The 20,446-nt window shown below is 39.7% G+C and overlaps 1 protein-coding gene across 2 annotated transcripts; it reads left to right on the forward strand.

Moving 5' to 3' along the window:
* The first annotated feature begins 234 nt into the window (after nt 1-234).
* Nucleotides 235-19,766, forward strand: pgfb (placental growth factor b). Of its 2 annotated transcripts, none has more exons than XM_088087870.1 (7): nt 235-825; nt 14,085-14,121; nt 16,174-16,370; nt 16,482-16,561; nt 17,438-17,467; nt 17,571-17,633; nt 17,732-19,766. In XM_088087870.1, the coding sequence occupies exons 1-7, from the start codon at nt 763-765 to the stop codon at nt 17,751-17,753; spliced, it is 492 nt and encodes a 163-aa protein (XP_087943996.1). In that variant the 5' UTR covers nt 235-762; the 3' UTR covers nt 17,754-19,766. The 2 variants fall into 2 exon arrangements, with proteins under 2 accessions (XP_087943996.1, XP_087943995.1); XM_088087869.1 differs by having other exon boundaries at nt 248-825; nt 16,171-16,370.
* Nucleotides 19,767-20,446: the final 680 nt, after the last annotated feature.

Here is a 20,446-nt window from a genome sequence, read left to right on the forward strand (position 1 = left end):
CAGAGGAAGCTTCTCAGTAAGTCCGTGTACACTCTCTAAATCACCTGGGGTGTATAGTCTAGAATTCAGAAATAAAGCATCAGCAGCAGTGTCACCATCTCTGCAGTTACAGCATCACATAAATTATCATAACATATTGCAGCTTGAAGAGGCAGTAAAAGAAATCTCATCAGTGAGTGTGTGAGGATAGATGGAGCAGAGCAGAGAGGAGGACAGGGAAGGGGAGGAGATTTAAATGGTCAGCTTGTGAAAAGGTAGTGTGGGGGCAATTAGAGGCAAGACCGGAGCTCAGAGCAGAGACTGAAAACTGTGGCTGCAAGTTCACGCATGGAGCGGATCCGACACAATTTTCTGGACTGACTAGATTCTTTTTTTTTTTTTTTGTCTTTGTGCACTGATTATGCAAAACAGCCTGCCACTATTTCATGCTGCAGAGTCAACTTAGGATTTGTTCTTTTTAAATAGGACTTTAATAACTTTTGTTTTTAGTCGGCTATTATTTGATTTTCCTCCAGCACCTCCAGATCGCTTTTGGGGCCCTTTCTCCATCAGTAAGCACAATCCTTTTTCATCAGGTTACACGCGGCAGCGGAGCTACGTGACTGCGCTCAGTCTCTGAAGCGGGAACGGGTGATTTGGAAATTCCCAGTCAGCATGTTTTTTTCTTTTTGCTGAGTAGTTTGGCACTTTTTTTCGTTGGATTGTTTTATTGTGTGCACCGGGAGCCATCGACCACCTCTCTCCACTCGCAGACATCGCGAAATGAAACTCGGTTTTGTCTTCCAGACTGCGGTGGCGCTTTATCTGCTGCTCTCACCTGCACAGGTAGGAAGTCACGATCATTGAAACCTTGTGCTCAGCCGGAAGAAAGGGGGAGTTTTTTTTTTTTGTTTTTTTTCTGCAGTTTACACTGCAAATGAGGGTCATCATACAAATATTTTTTGCAAAGTAATCATTTTGATAGAATACGCAATAACGTGCCTATTGTATGTATACTAAGTGTGCTATCAGTCCAGAATGTACATAGGGAATGGTTAACGTGGTTATAGATGATGTGGTAATAATCCGTTGTGCTTCAACACCTTTTTACGGTTTTGAATGGGCGCCATTCATCTCAGTTCATTCATAGTATGAAACGTGACAAACTGCATCACTCTGCCTGTGGAACACATGATGTAAAGTGACTCACTGTTGAATCTGGCAATGCTCACTAAGCTTATAATTACAGCTGCATCAGACTTTTCACAGACACAGATTATTCCCACTCCTGTATTATGAGTTTTTTTTATTTGTGCAGTTTGAATTTTCATAGAGGAAACACTCTGCTTTTCATGTTGGTGATAAATTCCTTAACTAAGAAATCTTTAATAAATATTTAAATGGAAATACCTTTCCTAGCTATAATTTTAATCAGATCCTGGTAGGTTGGCAAGTTGCTCAACCTGGCAGACTGAAAGTGTTGGCAGTGCATCAGGTAAAACCTGGCAAGAAAGTTTTACAGTGTTCAATTTCTCCCCTTTTCATCTGCACCTGCAGCCTTTCCCATCTTGTTTCATCTCAGCATATTTCTGCATGGTTAATGGGTACCTGTAGTTTGAATGATCATGGTGATAAGGATGAACCAGTGTGTGTGTGTGTGTGTGTGTGTGTGTGTGAAATATCTATTGAAACTTAATTTTAGGCCAGTCATATCACTGTCAGGCTGGCAGGGGATTACTGTAGTACAAAGATGTTCTGTTCTCTGTTGCCTGGCATTGCCTTTTAGTCTTAAAATGACAATGTGCCAGATCAGGACAGAGCTGAAACTGGAGTGAGAACTCATTCAAAGGCCTGCGTAGAAACACTTGTAAGAGGATGTGCAGGACTCGTGCCAACTCAGGCTCTTGAACCCATTCAGTCTCTGATTTCTTCCCGAGGTGGCTGAGGGCTGGCAGCGATCTCTGACGGCTCTCATGTTTAATGCAAAACCAGGGCATTGTTGCATCCGTCCATTCACTGCGACTGTCACACTTCATACACTGCTGCCGCCTGTTGAACTAGAAGACGGTTTCAGTTTCCCTTTTGCAAGGCTGCAGTCCACATATAGATGTTTTACACTCATAAGAAAGGCTCTCAAGGTTGAAAAAAAAGCTCAGTGTCCCACTAGATTCTCTAGCAGGAGGCTTTGCAGCTGTTGCTGAGTTGAGTGTGAGTGGGAGAGGCATGGGATCACCACATCTCCACTAATCCTCATAATCAGCTCATGGCCTGCTCAGTCAAAATAGGAGTGACAAAATCCAGGGCCCTCAGCATGAAGCAGGTTAACTGGTCCCCTGCTGCCCAAAAGACTGACAGCTAATGTAAACCATTCAAAGCTGAGATTCAACAACCTGTCAGCTCATACGGACTGTCTATGATGATCTGAGCTTGTTATTTCTGGGGGCTCTGCTTTTCTCGAACTCTTCAGTTGCCATTAATTGCATTATGTTGAAAGACCAGTTTGAAATAGAAAAGGTGTTCTGCTTTAGTGCAAAGACGTACCTAAAAATGTAGCCATAAATAAGTCTGAGGAGCTAAATACTCCACATATTTAGCAGATAAGTGACTAGCTGCTCTTTTCAAGTCATAGTGACGGAATGAGTCTTTTCTGGTAGGTGTCCCTCCTGCCAGGTCTCACAGTAAACTGTCTGGCCTCCCAAAGTGGAAAAAAGCAAACATTGGTCATGCGGTTGAGAATGCAATTTATAAATGTCTCTCTTTTGGGTTCTCTACCCATAAATATGTGTCCCGCTAATTGATAATGAGGATTTCTCATCAGTGTCGCAGCTGGAGCTGCAGTCAGCAGCCCCATGACTCATGCAGTCATTCATGTCCGCTAAGAGGTGCGGAGCGGCCAAGAGAGAGGGTGGGGTTAACTTCATGTGCTTCATAATTCTGCTTTACTACCAGGGAATTACAGTGTAGCTCAGTGTGTGTGTGTTGTGTGTGTATGTGGTAGAAACTTAGTCACCTTTTATGAAAGGTCTGTCATTTCAGTATGTTTGATGAAACAAGTCAAGTGATGTGCTTTTTGTGGGCCCTGCATGTTGTTTTCAGTCACATTTTTTCATATACCCATTTTCCAACAAATTAGCTCTGGACGTTGAACTGGGTCTGTTAAGGACTGTTGAAACCTTGATGCTATCTAGCGAACTAGTCTGCACTTCCAACACTTTTGCAGGAGCCATTGTAATCACGGAATTCATCATTAACGAATAGTGTTTCACAATCCAACAGAATTTAACAGTAGCAGCAAAATGGCAGATTGCATAGATTACCTACAAGCTTTTGTTCTGTTCTTACTGATATCAGTTTTTATCCAAAAGCAAGCATGAGCTAACTTTTAATCAGACCACTGTGCTGTCTTGTTTCCCCAATAATTTTCCACCTATCTATCACTGCTTTCTCCATCCTCTTAAGGTCAAGGACATTTAGTTCTGAATCACTTTGGTCACAACAGTTACGAATTGGGGGCAGAACCGAAACAAAACCAGTTTCATGTTGGTGCACAAGAGGTTGACTTGAGGTTGTGAGATTGTTATCATAGTGCAGAAGTACCCGGCCTTTTTTGGCTTGACACCTTGTAGTTAAAGGAATATTTTCTCATGTGTCATCATCACTGGCTGCAGTAGACATTCAATCAGAAGTTTATTACAAAGAGTCATTTTTCCCAACTGTTTCATTTATTTATGCTATTCACACTAAGAAAAGCAGTGATCTGATGAATGTCCAAAAAGAATGAATTTATTCTTGTTTAGCATAATTGTGCATTTTGTTGTTTTCCAATGAGTCCACGTTGGGAACCACTGGAAAACACACTGTATGTTAGCAGTATCAGTGAAAAGAAAGGAGCCATCAATACTGTTTTTATGTTTATTTTCCCCTTCTAAGCTTTAATGTTCAAGCTAAACTATAACTATAACTAACTTACCTAACTACAAAGAAGGACTGATTGCTGATCAGTCCTTCTTTGTAGTTAGGTAAGTTATATTGAGAGTAAAGGTCAAGTTCAGGCCTGTACATGATGTCAGTTTAGGAAGTCGTTATAGCTGAGTATGGAAATTAGGCATCTAAACCAGTGCTGATGAAAGCATAAAGTATAACAGTCATTAAGCATTTGTTAGTTAGTAAAGAAACATTACTGCTGTGTTGTCATATTTCAGCAAGCATCACAGTTGCTGATACAACTGATGTTATGTTGTGTTGTGTTGTGTTGTGTTGTTGTGTTGTGTTGTGTTGTGTTGTGTTGTGTTAGTTATGTTTGCTTTCTGTCAGATGGGATTCTTTCTCTTAAAACTGCACTGGTTAGATTCATACGTGGCTCTTGATAGAGGGTGGAAACACCTGGGTTTCCCTTTGGAACAATGGTGACCTCTTGGTTACTAAGTTCAACTCAGTCCGCCAGCTACAGTATTTTGTTCTTCGACACTCTCCTCTCTCCTGTTCAGTGCATTATTAGTACATACTGTACATATAAACCACATAATGTATATGTGCAGTGTGTGTGTGTGTGTGTAAACTACAGCACTGTGACTTTCACTGCTACAGATTGAAAGAGCCTTGCCAAAATCTCCAGTACCTGTTGCCTCCTGCCCACTTGGCATTTTCCCCACCTTATTAAAAAATGTAATGGTGTGTACAAACCTCCTCCTTATTGTCATAGTGATGAATGCAGGTAAAATCTTGCATCAACAAAATCAAACCTGACTGATTTTCGTCAGGGTTTCCAGGGGAAAACCGTTGAGTGGTGGAGACTTGGACATATTTCTGTGAGATCAAGAAAATCAGAGTAAGAAGAGAATTAGAGGCCTCTTTCATATGAGATTATGAAGTTCTTTGTACGTGTCTATTTCTAAGTAGAGCATTTTTCTTGGAGAAAACCATCGAAACCTGATATAGGAAAAACTTCTTGCCTAACTCATTTGACTCCACCAGACAGTTGGACTCATCACTTCAGCAGTGAGGCATGCTCCTGATGTCTCTGTGCAAAAAAAAGGCAGTGAGCTCAGCTTCTGCTCTTATATCTGTGTATGTGAGGAAGTGACGTTACACAGGTGTTTCCTTAACGCCATCACCGCAGGCAAAACAATACTTTATCCTGACCATCTGCATTGCACACGTGTGTCTGTGTTTGTGTTCACTGTGTGTTTTTCTCATTCTTGTTCATAACTAGCCAAGTGTACTGTAGATTGCATGACGTCACATTTCCAGGAGTTATAATAGAGTTACATCAGAAAAAGGTCTCCCAAAACATCAACAGTAAACATCAGGTGCAGCTATCAGTTTCTCAGAATGAAAGAGCAACAGTTTTTGTCAAGATGCAGCTCAGTTATTGACAATAAAATATTAAAAAGTGAAGTTCCTCCTTCTCTCTGTGTCTTTGGCTCTCATACGCCTGCACATCTTTGTAGTTTAGATGTCTGCATGCTGGGCCCTGCAGTGGCAGTGACCTGCTGACTGTTGCTGTATTTCTCTCTAGTTGTAATGTCCCGGCCCAAGGGAGGGCCGCAATCAGGAAATATGGATTTCTCCTTCCTCCTGCGGAGGAGGAGGAGCGGTGGCGCTCCAGGCAGCCGTCTACTCAGCGAACTTTAATCTTCCATCTGGATGTAATTTACTGTGGTTTACACAGGGAGAACAGCGTTTACAGTAATAGAGACCACAATTACCACCGGTCAGCCTTATCTCAAGACCTGTGTCGTGCGTGTGTGTTTGTATGCGGATGCTGTTCATGGTTAAGACAGTGGTTGTGTGTGTGTCTTTCAGGGGACATTTGTGCATGCATTAATGGACTTATACTGAGGAAATGGTGTTTATCTAAATCAACATTTATATGGACCTTTGCTTGACCCTTTTTAACTGTTGTTGTTGTTTTCAAAAATGAGACTACTCCAAGAAAACATAATTGCTTTGAATTTTTCCAAACTCACAGCAAAATACCAAAAAAACTATATTTAAGGATGTAATTATCTTTATCTAGAAAAGGCGCTTTAGGAGGAATCTTAGAGGAATAGTTTGACATTTTAGGGAATATGCATATTTGCCTTCTTTCTGAGAGGTATAGGATCAATACCACTCCCATATGTGTAAATTAAAGTCAGTGTGAAGGATTTAAGGAGCATCTATTGACAAAAATGGTCTAAAATATTATGAACTATATTTTCATTAGTTTCTAATCACCTGAAAATATGAATCATTGTGTTTTTGTCACCTTGAGAATGAGCCGTTTATATCTAAACACAAAGCGGGTATTCTTCAGAGTCCGCCGTGTTCTGTCTACAGTAGCCTAGAAGGGACAAATTTAACACTGGCTCTAGATAGAGTTATTTGCAACTGTTTGATGCCATTAATCCTACACATTTGACCTTTAAAATAAGCTAGAGCAAATAAATTGTTATGGTCTGTTTGCATAAAGACTAGCCTGTAATCTGAATCTGAAGTGTAAAAAAAAGACAAGTGAAATTACTTATTAGAAGCCACAGACAAAAGGCATCGCTCGCTTTGAATAAAGTCACAGTAAAGTTCCTCCGTGTGCGGTGGTCAACTTTGTTTTTCCCTTCATATATTCCTGCTAACCAGCACCTGACGGTCACACTGGCTGTGCATGGCGAGTTTTGTTCATTGTAAACAAGATGTATCATTTCAGATAGTGAGCTACAGAGACTCTGGATTATGTTTTTCGGACTAAGGCAGATTAGCTGTTTTTCGCTGTATTCCGTCTTCATGCTAAGCAAACTAAATATCTACAGGCTCTAGCTTCATAGATAATGAATAAATATTAGAGTCCAGTAGAGTGAACTAGTAATATTTTTCTTTCTGTATAGTTGACATTTATTTTAATGGTTCTGGACTTAATTCAGTAACACATTTATTTAATTATGCTACTTGGTGGCTTTATATTCACCCAACTAAAAGTCTGTCTAATTTGTAGAATAACTCTAGCTTTGAAAGGCTCCATTCACTCAAATTAATTGAGAAAATGTTAAGGCACGTTCTCCACATGCTCTATTGAAGTTTGTTGGTGTTTTGGCAGTGCTCTATGATCACAAGCCCTGACCTGACCACCCCAGAGACCCAGCTGGATACTGTCAGGCCTGTAATGGCACCGCTGTCGTTGTAGGTTCGCCCACCTCGTGTATACAAAACAGAAGCTGGTTTTCTTTTGTAGTGGTAGAGAATAGATACAGTGACCTGCAGGCCCCTGTGGGAGGCCTGAGAATTAATGTCGCAGTCATGGTGTTGATGATGTGGAATCTGGCTCTCGATAAAGGATGGATGAGGACGATCAGAGAGGCAGGGAGGTCGCTGTGGTTCTCACTCGTCTAGCCGTCTCTGTGTTTGTATTCACTTGTTCTGCTTTAGCGCTCTCTGTCCTGTGTGGTCTCTGGTTCAGAGTCAAGCTGTGGATGTGCCAAAATCAGGACACAGCTCCTTCCCGGCTATATGTTTTCAGAGAGTTAGAGATGCAGGTGCCTTACTGGTCTGGATTACAGCTGGGATGTTTGCCAGTTGTTATATTTTTTTTGCTGAACTCTGCATGCATCCCCCAAATCACCAAACACTGCTCAAAAGCAATTACAAAACCACAAGTCTGCATCTCATCCATGGTCTGTTTATCCACGCTGTCACCCTCACCGAATAAGGTTAAATTTGAAAGTAGACCCTTTTGGAAAGCAATGTAAATAATGGCATGATGCCCAATCTAGCTGGGATGATTATTTGCTCAAGTTAAGAAAGATTAAATAGGGGTTTTCCACAAAACAAAGTCCAAATTTAACCAAGTACATTGTGCTCCTGTTTAGTGAAACCCTCACACTAAAAAAATTGTCTAAATCTCATGTAGTTTCCTGTTAGAGTTGATTCTGTTGAAAGTCCTCCTCAGTCCTCACTCAGCTGATTCAGCTTGACAGTGACCATTGTGCAAGCTGTTGGAGTTTGTCACAGATAATGAAGGAAGCTTGTTGGAAGAGTACAAATACTTCATTAGTCAATGATACTCAGTGGTAAGAGCTTCAACTTCCACCTTGTATCACTCCCACTAATAATTGTGTACGAACTGCTAATATTTTTTATTGCTAATATTATGTTCTTGGTTTAATTTTTCTCCCCTAACAATTTCTCCAAACTACGTTTACATGCAGTCAAGTCGAGATGCGGTTAGCTCGACTAGGCCATTTAATTGGACCACTGTCCTCGTCCCAGTATACAAGCACCGGGGGAGAATCGATTTATTGATGGAAGTATGTCAGACTTTGCCACAATGGGTGACTATTGGACCTTTTTCTGGTTGAACTCTTAATTCGCATACCAAACAAGTTAGCAAGTGGCAAACGGGTTGCATGTTGAACAGTGAAAACACTGATCACTTTTCATCACTTTACATTTCGTACGTACTTTATGGTTTACTTGGCACCTTAGTCTTGTTTAGTTTTCTTCTGTTTGTCCTCTGCTTTCGTTTTTCCTGGCATTCTTCTTTGAGTTTAAACAGTTGTACTTCCAGGTCAATGTCCGGCACGGGGACTATGGAGCATGCTCAGAACACCTGGCCAGTTCAGGTCCATTTGAGACGTAAACATGACGGAGTGCATTATCTGGGTGTGTTGGTCCAACCTTGAGAAATTCAATTCAGAACGATTTCAGTCGAACTAACATGTTAACGTGTATTTTCAAAGTCCAGGTTTAGTCAGACTAATACAATAATTCAACTTTTTCTAACATCATCATCAAGCGTACTGTTGATTTCGATGAAAAATAAAATACTCATGTTCAACATGTTGTCAGTGTGACAACAACAATAGGCGTGATCTAACAAGCAAGTCATCGTCATCATCATCATCATATAAAAACCTAAATCAACATCTTTTATGATACTCCACTTTATCCAGCCTAAAGTGGCTGTTTGATGACTAACAGTTCTTCGCACTTCCTCATTGGCTTTATTTATCAGCCTCAGAGGTCGGTGGCGACATTCCTGTGCTGGCACACAGGAAGCGTTGCATTTTTTTGTCAACCAGCCAGTGCTAACAGGGTGAGAGATCATCGCGACGAAAGTGCAATAAGGGGTATTGCTAAAGCTTGGCGAAAAAAAGAAGTAAACTCCAAGTAAAGTTTCTGGAATGAAAGCTCCAGATATATAAGAAAGTTTGCATTCAGTGGAATGATTCAAGTCTAAATAAGACTCAAAGATGAGTACGGGGGAGATGCAGAGTGCTCACCTGCAGACATACGTTATAAGCATGCATCCACAATATTGTCACTGCTAGAGTGAGGTGACAAAAGTTCTGCATGCCAGCTTTATAAGAATGAAAACATATTTTTCATGCAAAAGGGAGTATATTTTGTAAAACTGCATGTATTACCACCATTTTGCATTTTCCCTTGATGAAAGTACAATGAAATGAAAGAGTGTGTTCATAATTGTTGAATATTGGTTGATTCCTACATAGAACATTTTTAGTTTGATATAACTTGGAAGCAAAACATGGCTCAACCTTACATTCACTGTTTTGTAATCTAAAAGAGAAGAGAAACTTAGATGACTTATTCCAGTACTGCGTAATTTTCCTGTCCAGTCATCAAAAAAAAGTTGTCCCACTTATTCAGGCTTGACTAGCAAAGAAACCAATCTGCGTTTAATTTTTTAATACTTAATTTTATCTGTACGTCGTCTCTGTTTTCTTTAAGAAACGCACTGTGGAGAATGTTGGCTGGTGTCCAGATCTTTTTGGCCAGTGGCCATCGTACCTGCTGAGGAAATGCTCCCCCTCCCCAGCCTGACCCTCAAAGTTGAAAAATCTTTTATGACCATTATGCTGGGTCCCCATCATGTTTTGTTTTTGCTCCCTACGCATGCTGCCCTTCCTCTGACAGATGGAGTTAAGCGAAGAGGTTAAAGATGACGCAGTTCAGCTGTGTGGGAGTGGAGAGTAATGAGGCCCGGAGCCTCTGTGGCCTGACAGCAGGAGCCCAGGGACACAACAGGTCCTCTGATCTGACCCAGAGGACAGAGCCAACTCTCAGCCAGCAGCTTACAAACTTTCACTGGAGACTTCACAAACATAGGAGACTATTTTTTACAGTGGCTCAATCAAGCATGCCGACCCTTAGTGAGTATAGATGTTGTATTTGTTTTAATCTAATCTCTTTCTCAAACTAACTGCTCATCATTAATCTGTAATCTGGCCAGAGGCACAACACATACTGTGCTGCTTTGCAAAAGGTCCCTGAAAAGTCAAGAGCTGAAAACGCCTTGTACAACTATGAGATCAGAGTGGGCTGCGGGTGCACGACCCTGATTAAATAACCAACATGTTAATTATCCAGTGAGAACAACCTCTCAACAAAAGTTCTCTGGCTGGAGGGCCAGCATTAAAACAGCTGGACAATTAATCAAGACGGTTTTGATGTTCAATATTTCCTTTCCCATTTCGCATAATAAACTGAAAAATTACTTTTTAATCTTGTTTTTCAGAGTATTGAGCAATGTTACGGAATTTTTTGGTCCTGCAGTTTGTTTTTTTATTTTAATTATTTAAAAAAAGATTCTGAAGAAAAAATAAGAGGTGTTGCACTGCGTCAAGAAACTTGGTGTTTGTACTAGTAATAAAATCGGGTACTCTTCCAGGATAGGGCAGTTGTGGTAAAAGAATAAAAAAGCAATGAATTTCCAGCTTACTTAATGTGGAGGTCCATGTTATAGGTTGGCAGTCTGAAAAATACCTTAGGCACTGTGATTGTAAGTAAAAATCCTTTATTGTCGTATAGATTTTTCTTTATATATTCGATGATGCTAAATAAGATGAATAAATTTAACCTCCAGCCGCAATTTATCCATCTATTTATATTATTCATTTATTATTAATGTTTTTATTTCCCTCTACAGCTACTTTTTGATTTGTTTTTGTGTATTGCCCAGCCAGGCCAGCCTTTGATGTTTAATGTAGCATCAGCAACAATGTACTTTGCATTCGATCATGCAAGAAATTAAGCCTGCAAGATTCAGCTCAGGGAGAGATTTTTCCTGTTGCGTAATGGTAAAAAGGGATCTTTACTAGCCAGGCCCACTTCACAATAATGATGTTTGCAGCTTGTGTATTTGTGTGCATTATCATTGTGAAATGACGTCCTGGAGATGATGTCTATTGTGGTGTGAACTACCACAAAAGCGGTTTTGAGTACCTTGTCAGGTGTTTGTATGTCTTTTACAGATGTCTGTGGACAGCTTTTATCACCAGGATATTGTCACAATCCATGCAAGATGCACGCACTAAACTTCACAGGTGTGTAGCTGAGATCTAAATGAAGGCCAACAAAAAAACAAGGTGTGGTCCGACCAGGGGGGCTGGAAATAAGGAGAAGGAGATCGGGAAGGGGTCAGTGTCCCTCTACTTTACGCCTCTGACTCACATTAATTTGAAGTGGCGGATTGCTGTTTCATGGCTGAAATGATTGCATCACAAGAAGGTCTCCAGATTGCTTTTGTTGTTGTTACTGTTTTCAGTCAGGACTGTAATGCGGCTTTTTAAGTGATTTCACTGCAGCTTTTGTGTTTCCCCACATGTTGTAAATGTAATGCACACAAAGAGGTATTCCATTATTAGCCAAGTGTAGAGGAACTTATAATGAGGTCGAGTAAAGTTTACTTGGATTGCCTTTAATAACAGTTAAGTCTCAAAGGTCTTAACACCCAGTTTATGAAAACAATAAATGAAAATGACATACAGCAATGTGAGATTCAAAACTCCCTGAACGAGGTCATCAGGGAACAAAGTGAAAGAAACCTACTCACAACCACTTAGGAAGATTCTGGGATTTATTGGACAAGTTTATACACATTTATTGATGTAAAGTGGTTCTCCCTTCCCCAGAGCTGAATTACCTCCCAGTCACCATTAATCACACAGTATTACTGTAAGTGCACGAGGAGGAAGAAATGGCTACGTGAGGATCTTCATGCAGTCTTCTATAATCTGGCAGCTTCTCGTGGGCAGCTCACTCCTCTGTTCTCAACCACAGGAGGTGCCAACGATGCCTCCTCGCCACGTCAAAGCTTAACCCATGACCAAGGTCAGAAAATCCTCCCCACCTCACCACATTCTGTCGGCCACTGAGGAGCCAGAGCCAAAAAGCCCTTGTGATGTGGAGCAGCAAAAGAAGAGAGTGCAGATCATATGCCAATTAACACTGGAAAAGGATTTATTTTATAAGCCTGGCATCGCAGGAGAGGATAAAAAAAAAAAATAATCAATGCCCGCAGACAGTGGAAGTGACTTTTAACAATAACTTAAACTGAACTGTGACTTTCTCATGCTGTGAAAGAGTCCGATTCTGCTCGCAGAGCTCTCTCCTGTGGTGCTGTTGTGAAGCCGACACAGTTCAATGAACTCTATAGAGCAGCTCTTCTGTCAGATGAACAGCTGTACATTCAGATGTCCAGCCGCCACTTTGGGGGGAAAAAAAGGAGATGCTTAAAGAGATTGCCAGACACAGGGAGGACTGCACCTAAGTGGTTGACTGGAAGCTCCTCCATTGTCGCACAGTACGTTCTGTTACAGCAAAGACAGATCTGTCCCAAATATAGAGCCTTCCCTGCCACTTATCTCAGTGACAGTTTTACAAGAAGCTCTGAAATGTTTGTGTGAGTGTGAATGCATCATCATCATCAAAGCAGGACATTCCTCTTTAATCACATTGTTTGGAAAAAGAGCGTAGCAATGCGCTGACAGATGCTATCCTCACCCTCAAACTAATTCTGGTCCATAACAGGAAGTAGAAGCATTTCAGCAACAGATGGTGTAAAAAGCAAAAGTCCTTTACTGGCACTATTTGGGAAAGTTCTTGCCTGTCTGTGTGCTATTATATAACAGCTTTTGGTAACTTTCCGTTAATCTCACTATCAGCGTGCACAAAGACTGTGTTGCAGTATAAATGTCACCAGGTGTGAACTGAAATGTAACACCAGGGATGAGGAGAGATTACTGAAACAGGTTGTCTGTCGCCGGTCCGGCTCTTCTGCTCGAGGGTATTTTATCAAACGTTAGATTTCCCTTCCTGAGATGGAGTCAACTGGAGGTTTTGTGTTTTCCCAGGCGAATGAGAAATGTACTCTGTTTATCATGGGATGATGGGAAAAAATCAAGACGGAGGGGGAAAGCATCAATGGGAAAATAAATATTGAGCTGAATCTTACACCACAGGAAACAGGTTTTGAACCTAAACAGTTGGGCACGCAGAGGAATGTGATATATATGAGAGACTGGAAGCGCTGCTTGTCAGAAAGACTTTTCCACTGCAGGCTGGAAAAGAAGGTGTGGATCATCCGCTTTACTTCACTGCAGTTCCAGGTATCACCACCAGAGGACGAAGAGTGTGTGATGTTGGAAAAGGCGTTTTTTTTTTCACATGGACACATGAAATGAGGGGTTTAGGGGTCGTCTGCCAGAAATGTTTGATCATCATACACTTTTTATGCACCAGTGTGTGCCTTTTGTGCATCAATTTATGGTGTAAATATCTTTAATTTTGTCAAACATAAAAGTCTTCTGCTGCTTTCATGTTTTTATTGGAAGGTACCACGGCCGCAGCACCAAATTCAATCTCTGTGGGCCCCCCACCCTTCCTCTCTTGATCCATTTGATCCATGTCTCTCTGACACATCTTTTTTTTAAAGGTCAATTTCTTCTTTCTTTCTTTCTTTCTTTCTTTCTTTCTTTCTTTTGAATCCTGGTGCAGTGGCAGACAAAACCATATTGGGCCTTTAAGGAATGAGAGGGGCCTCCGTCAGCTCTTGCTTTTTTTCCCCTTTTTTTAAGTATTTGAATTTCTGTCTTTCAAATGATTTATTCAGCCAGTTTCAATGTAGTTATGGCACTAATTATTTAGAGATCAAAATTACAAACAAAAATAAACTCTTCATTTTTGGTTCATTTTTACATGTTTGCCACCATTTGTGCGTCAGTCTCAGCCTTTTAAACTGGATGCTCAGCTACAGAGATTTGGGGTTTTACACTATAATACATAGTCACAGCAAACCTGAATGACTAATCAACATTGTTTCTGTTTTGCAGAGTCTTCCTGTGACAAACATAACCAATACAACTGAAGGTAAGAATTTCTTCTTGTTTTATGTCTGAAATTGTAAGTGTTGGGGGTGTTCCTTTTAAAACATCGTTTTGCAGCAAAAAGTAGTTACAGCTATTTTATTGAACCATATTTTTACAGTGTTTGAAGTAGAAACTAAAGTGTGATGCAAACCAAATGAACCGTTGACCTGAAGTGTATTCATTCATACTGTGTGTGTCATGCACTGTTGAGAAATATGAATAGCAAAGCTCTTTAGTCTTGTTAGTCAATTAGTTTGATTTGACTTTAGAGAATAAGAGGACATGTCTTGACTAGCAGGCATTAGTCAGCCGCTTTTACTTACTCCCCCATATCTACCTCAACTCACACATAACCATAAATTAATGCTGCTAAAAGAGAGGCAAATCAAATATTTAACTCAGTATTTAACGTTTTAAGCAGATGGATTAGAGGACATAGATAAGAAAAGGTCTAAAGAGCAGCAGATATACTGTAAGCTCAGGAGCTTTAACTTGGCCAGTGAATGGGCCTTTTGCGCTGTACAGCATTATAGTTCGTGGCCTCATCTGTCCCTCTGCCGTAGATGCTTCCCCAGCCGTCTCCTCCCAGCCTGTCTGCTTTTATAAACAGCTGTTGTGGTGTCAGGCTCCATTGGATGACCCCTGGGGTCACAGCAGTCCCAGAGGTGCCTGTGGGGCGACTCAGCTCCAGCTCCAGCAGGGTTCTGTTCATGGCCATGTTTCCAATGTTTGTTTTCTCTTCCTTCTCTGTTTGTTCGGACGTAGTCGTCCCTGTTCCTCCCCCACAGACTTTGCAACTGGGACTCTTTCACACATATACTCCCACAGGAAAGCGTACTGTACATTACATAAACATTTTTACTTCAAAATGAAAACAGGATACACACTGGCATATTGCAACTGGTTTTATGTTTCTGTGTGCATGGTATAAGGTTGCCATTGTTGGATAATCGAGGTCATTGCTGATACTGTTTGAGTATGGTCTGTAAAGGAGCTGTTTGTGACATTAAGACCATTAATAAAACGGCAAACCAGTAACTTTGAGGTAAAGATACAGAGTAATGACATCCTGAGTACAGTATCATGCTTACTCTCTGTGTGTTGTAATCCAACCCTCTTTGTTTGATGTTGTAGTAGACAAACTGACGGGCATGTGTGAGCCCCTGTGTGTTTGTTCCACTGGCTAGCTAATTGCTGCCATCTTGCACTGCGCTCATATGGTGGTTTCCACAAATTTCAGGACATTGGCATGCAGAAGTGTAGTACCTAGCCTCCATTTTTCCCCTTGTTAATACTGTTAGCTCTGTCAGCACTGTTGCCATTGTTGGCACTGTTCCTTAAGTTAGCACTGTTAGGTCAGCAAACTCCATGTTGAGACCTACGCTCAGACAATCCAGCTTCAGACTATTAATCACAGATACACCCTGAATGTTGCAGTAGTTCTTTTCCCTTTACAAGTTTAATTATGTTTCACATACAAAAATTAAAATAAGTTTGATGTCAGTTGCACTCTGCGCTATGAACTTCAGCTATAAAGACGGATAAGCGGACAGAACATGACTCAGACAGGAAAATTCAAAATAAGATCTTTTCTTTGTCCAGCCTTTTTCTCCAAGACATGATGACATTTTTACCATTTTAAATTTAGCTCAATAGTCTTCGTTGTCTTAGCCTAATCTAAGATATGTTAATGCACTTTTCCCTCTTCCTCAGTAATCTGTTTTCTCCTGAAATAATCAGCTCCTGAGATAACCGTAAGATCCAAAAGAAAAGTCTAACCTCTGTGTAGTTTTTTTTGTTCTCAGCGTTCAGAAACCTTAGAGAAACCTATGAGCACAGCAAATAAACCATGCTGATTTTAATCCTTTCTTATTTTTCCTAAGGATGGGTTTAGGAGAAACAGATCAGAATTTAGTAATCTCTAAATAAGAAGCTCTTTTATTTCTGACAAGACAAAAAAAATACAATGTTGAGCACCAAAATTTGCATTTGGGAATGCAGTAATACACTGATCTGAAGTCAGTCATACTCAGCCGCCTACTCTCAACAGCAGTGCTGATGTTCCAAGAAGTGTGGGGTCGCAGCTTCTGCCGGACCATTGAGAAGCTGGTGGAGGTGGTTCAGGAGTACCCGACGGAGGTGGAGCACATATACAGCCCCGCCTGTGTGCCGCTGGTGAGGTGTGCAGGTTGCTGTGGGGACGAGAACCTAGAGTGCCATCCGACCCAAACCACAAACGTCACCATGCAGGTAAGCTGAGGGCATTGTGCAATATAATTGCTGTTATTAAATGTGTGTGTTCTATTACTGCACGTACTGCACTTGTTTCTATTGATATTCTGAACTGGTTTTATCCCTCAGCTGTTAAAAATCAGGCCATCAGAGGCGGGTAAAGAATATGTTGAGATGACGTTTGTGGAGCATCAGACATGTGAATGTAGGTAAGAAAACAAGTCATGATTTGTAATAAGAAATATTCATAAGTATGGAAATACAAACTCTGTCTCCTGAGAAATGGCAGTAACTCTTTGAAAACCTAAACAAATGGCTTGATTTCTTTCAAAAACATGGGAAGAAGGCAATGAGCAGCTCGAGAAGAAATGAACCAAGAAATTGGTAAAAAGTTACAAAAAAAAAATTACCTGAAATTTATCACACACACAAAAAAAAGACAAAGAAAGAAAACGAAATATACAAACAAAAACAAACAAGGAAATGACTTGGGAAAAAGTGCTTGGGAAAAAAAATACAGAGAAAAGTTAAATATTTTTAAATATACATTTTTGGTAATTGTAAATACAGTTTCTTGACATTTTTCCCTGCATTAAAAGATTCTAAATCTATTAAGTTCTTGCAATTTATAGCACATTTCTTGCGAAGCTGCTTATTGCCTTTTTCCTATGATTTCAAAAGAAATCAAACCAATTTGCTCACCGTTCAAAGATATAAATACATCTGAAAGTAACTGAACTGAGTGCAGCACAATAAAAGTCATGTCTATCCAGGTTTCAACACCTTAATATTCTACTAATTTACAATAGCAAAGTAGTGCTATCTGACTTTTTTTATCAGCATAATGTGGGAACACCTCTAATAAATGTACCTGCCAAGATGCAAAATGCTCACACTGAACATATCTGCAAAAAGACTAAAAGTGAGCACAATCAAGCAATTATGTTTCCTACATTTTTTTTTTCCAAACAGATTAATAGCACATAAACATCATTTCTGGGAGACAGGGTTGGCAAATATTTAGAATGACTATCAAATGATATTGCACCTGGATGTTCTTTCTAATTTATTGATTTGTCCCTCAGAGTCAGGAAACCCATTGCAAAGGTTGAAAGGTAAGAACACGAATAACTGCCACAACATCAGTTTTGAGATTGTTGCTGAGAAAAATCATTTTCATCTGACAGACTTGAGGCTTATTGTTTATTTTGTTTTTAGGAAAAGGCAAAGAGGAAGAGGAAGGAAGAGAAAGGAGAAACAAAAAACAAAAGAATGTGACAGGTGATGATGCAATCTGGACTAAAAGATATTTATATTCTTTCTATCACTTAACGACATTAAAAATGTTTTTTTATCGTATTTTTTATTGTATTTTTCAGGTGCCAGAACCCTCGCAGGTAACTGCAGTGGCGGCCCAACCCCCAGTTGCAGTGTGGCTCGATATTTATTTCCAACCCAGCAACAGCATCCAGAGTCTCCTCCGCTCATCTTTCAACACTGTGTCTGCAGCAAGAGACTCAAACAGCTGGGTTGTTTTGCCGACATGCCCTCCTGCTGACGGGCGGGCAGAGCATCTGCAATGACAAGCTTCAACAGGAAGTGTGTTTTGATTGGTGGAAACACTGCTGTTACACACCCGACACAATGGACATCCCTGGGAGCCAGTGCAATGTAGAACCAAACAGACCGACTGACGCCTTCTCTTTTATACTAGTTATTACTGTACCAGTTATTGTAATTTGGTCATTTCTGTGGTATTTAAAGGTGGTGACACTTGTTTAAATCTATATTTATTGATACAACTGAATATATTTCGACTTGCAACCTCTAAAAAGTTTTTCATCCTTTGTTTGGACATTATCCAAGAAGCCTTGACTTGTCATAGCAGCATATGTTGGACTGAGTGTGCAGCTGCTCTGTACATGCAATAATGAAATGTCTCCCTCTAGTGTTTATGGAAACAGTGTTCAAAGCTGCTCTGTGCAAAAGTGTTGACGTAGGACAGTGTTGTCAGTCACAATCAGTTACTTGATCAGCTAATTGGAAACTTCTCCCTTTTACTTATGGACATACCTTGCTCCCTCGTTGGCACCATGTGACCAGGCAAGAGTCTGAAATGTGCTACTGTCAGTTTGGACTTAAAAGTGATGTGTTTAAGATTTAGGGGGATTTGGTGGCGTGTAGTGGTTAATTTCAGAATTTTACCTTGAGCCAAATTATTCACAGAGGTCTCCTCTTCAAAGCAAACTGACCTGGTGCTTAAAACCGGTAAAAACATAGAATAAAGCAGTTTCTCGTTACAAATCAGTGTATTTCTGATGCTGTTTGGCACCTTCTGGTGTCTTGCACACCACATGCTATTTTGTGCACACCCCTTTTCTCCGATAACATAATGTGTGCTCACCTGTTTTTCACGTTACAAACTGGTGTTACAAACTCTGGAGCTGCTTTTGCAGATAGGCTTGTTACTACGTTGGCCAATTTGAAAATGCAAATAACCCTATCTGGATCCAGTGTTTGGTTTGGTTCAGGGCTACTTTAGAAAGGTGGTGGTGCAACATGACGATCTCCATAAAGGAGGACCTGCTCCCGACGTAACTATAACCGTCTCATTCTAAAGTAAGGAAATACAATAATTCTTATTTTTAGGTGATTATACATCAGAGAAAACACGTTATATCATATTCCATTTCTGCCAGTATATCCCTTTAAATCCTACACACTGGACCTTTAAATAAAAACAACACTTATCAGAAAAACCTATCAACTAAAGACGTGTCCAAAGACGATTGTGTATATGATAAAGAAAACTGTCAAAAATCTAAATTGTTCTTTGAAATCTTTCTCTCTTTTTCCATTTTTGAGGTTCAGATCATATCAGATAACATCATTTTATTTCAAATCACTCCAGGAAGTGTGCAGTGTAGCCTAGTAGAAATGAGCAAATAAATAGGCTGCTACAGCAATCAAGATGCTCAAGCAGAACTCATTTGATATCGATGCCTGTTAAAGAGTATCAGTTACAGTTTTATTTTATTTTATTTCTTTTTTAAATTTGCTGTGAATGCAAGTTCCTCACAGATATCAAAGCATTTCTGTGCTTTGTGTCATTAAACAGCACACGTGTGTCCACACTGGTGACACTAGACTCCCGTAAGCCCACACCTAAGGTGTCTTCCTCACTCTTTTTGGAAACACTACAATAGGGAAGGGATCGTAGTTATGTAAAATTATGTTCTTTTTATTTTTTATTTCATGTACTACACAAAGAAAATCTATGAAAGTGTACAAAATAACATTTCTACTGTGTTAGTGTTTTTATTTCATTTAAATATTTATTTTGTAATTAAAGTGTTACGGTTGTCAGTGTTTTTTCTTGTGTGAATTATTTTATTAAATACAGACTAACCCTTACCCATGATTAATCATTATTTCAGAAGAGTGGCTGTTTTTTGTTTGTTTGCTTGTTTTTTGTTTTTTGTTGTTTTATTTTTAAACTTAACTTAACTGAAACTACTGATCATTTATTTTTCCAGTTTATGTAGGTTGAGTGTGTTTCATAATTCTCAATTATTTGAAAGCCCATTAGAAGGCCCTGGTGTAAAAATGAGGTGTGGGCCCCACACCGTGGCCCCTGTTTCTAGGAAATTATTGTGTTAACATGATTTGAATACATTCTTTTATACAATAAAGGCCTCAACATTGAGTCTTTATGCAGGTATTTATTTACAGGGAAACTTTGGTATTTGTCCACCTGAACCATATTTTGTTTTTGTGTGTTAAGTGATTAAAACTCATTAAAATTAGAAATGCAGTGGAACTGTTTAGCATATAATATGATTTACAAAAATAAATAAATAAATACTGTATTTTTATTTTTAACAATTACTTATGTTTCTTCATACATATATATTTTCATACATTTTTTAAATATTTAGAGATTTTTTTAAACATGAACAACTGTGTATCAGCATTACAAAATGAGGTATACAAAAATATATGTCAGCCTGCACAGTGCTCGCACACAAATTTGTGCATGTTGGTCTGACATTTTTTCACAAAATCATACTTTTCCTGTTAAACATTACTTGATA

Source organism: Plectropomus leopardus, chromosome 14 (assembly GCF_026936395.1).
Source record: "Plectropomus leopardus strain MGB_pleo_1.0 chromosome 14, ASM2693639v1, whole genome shotgun sequence".
Taxonomy (NCBI): Eukaryota; Metazoa; Chordata; class Actinopteri; order Perciformes; family Serranidae; genus Plectropomus; species Plectropomus leopardus.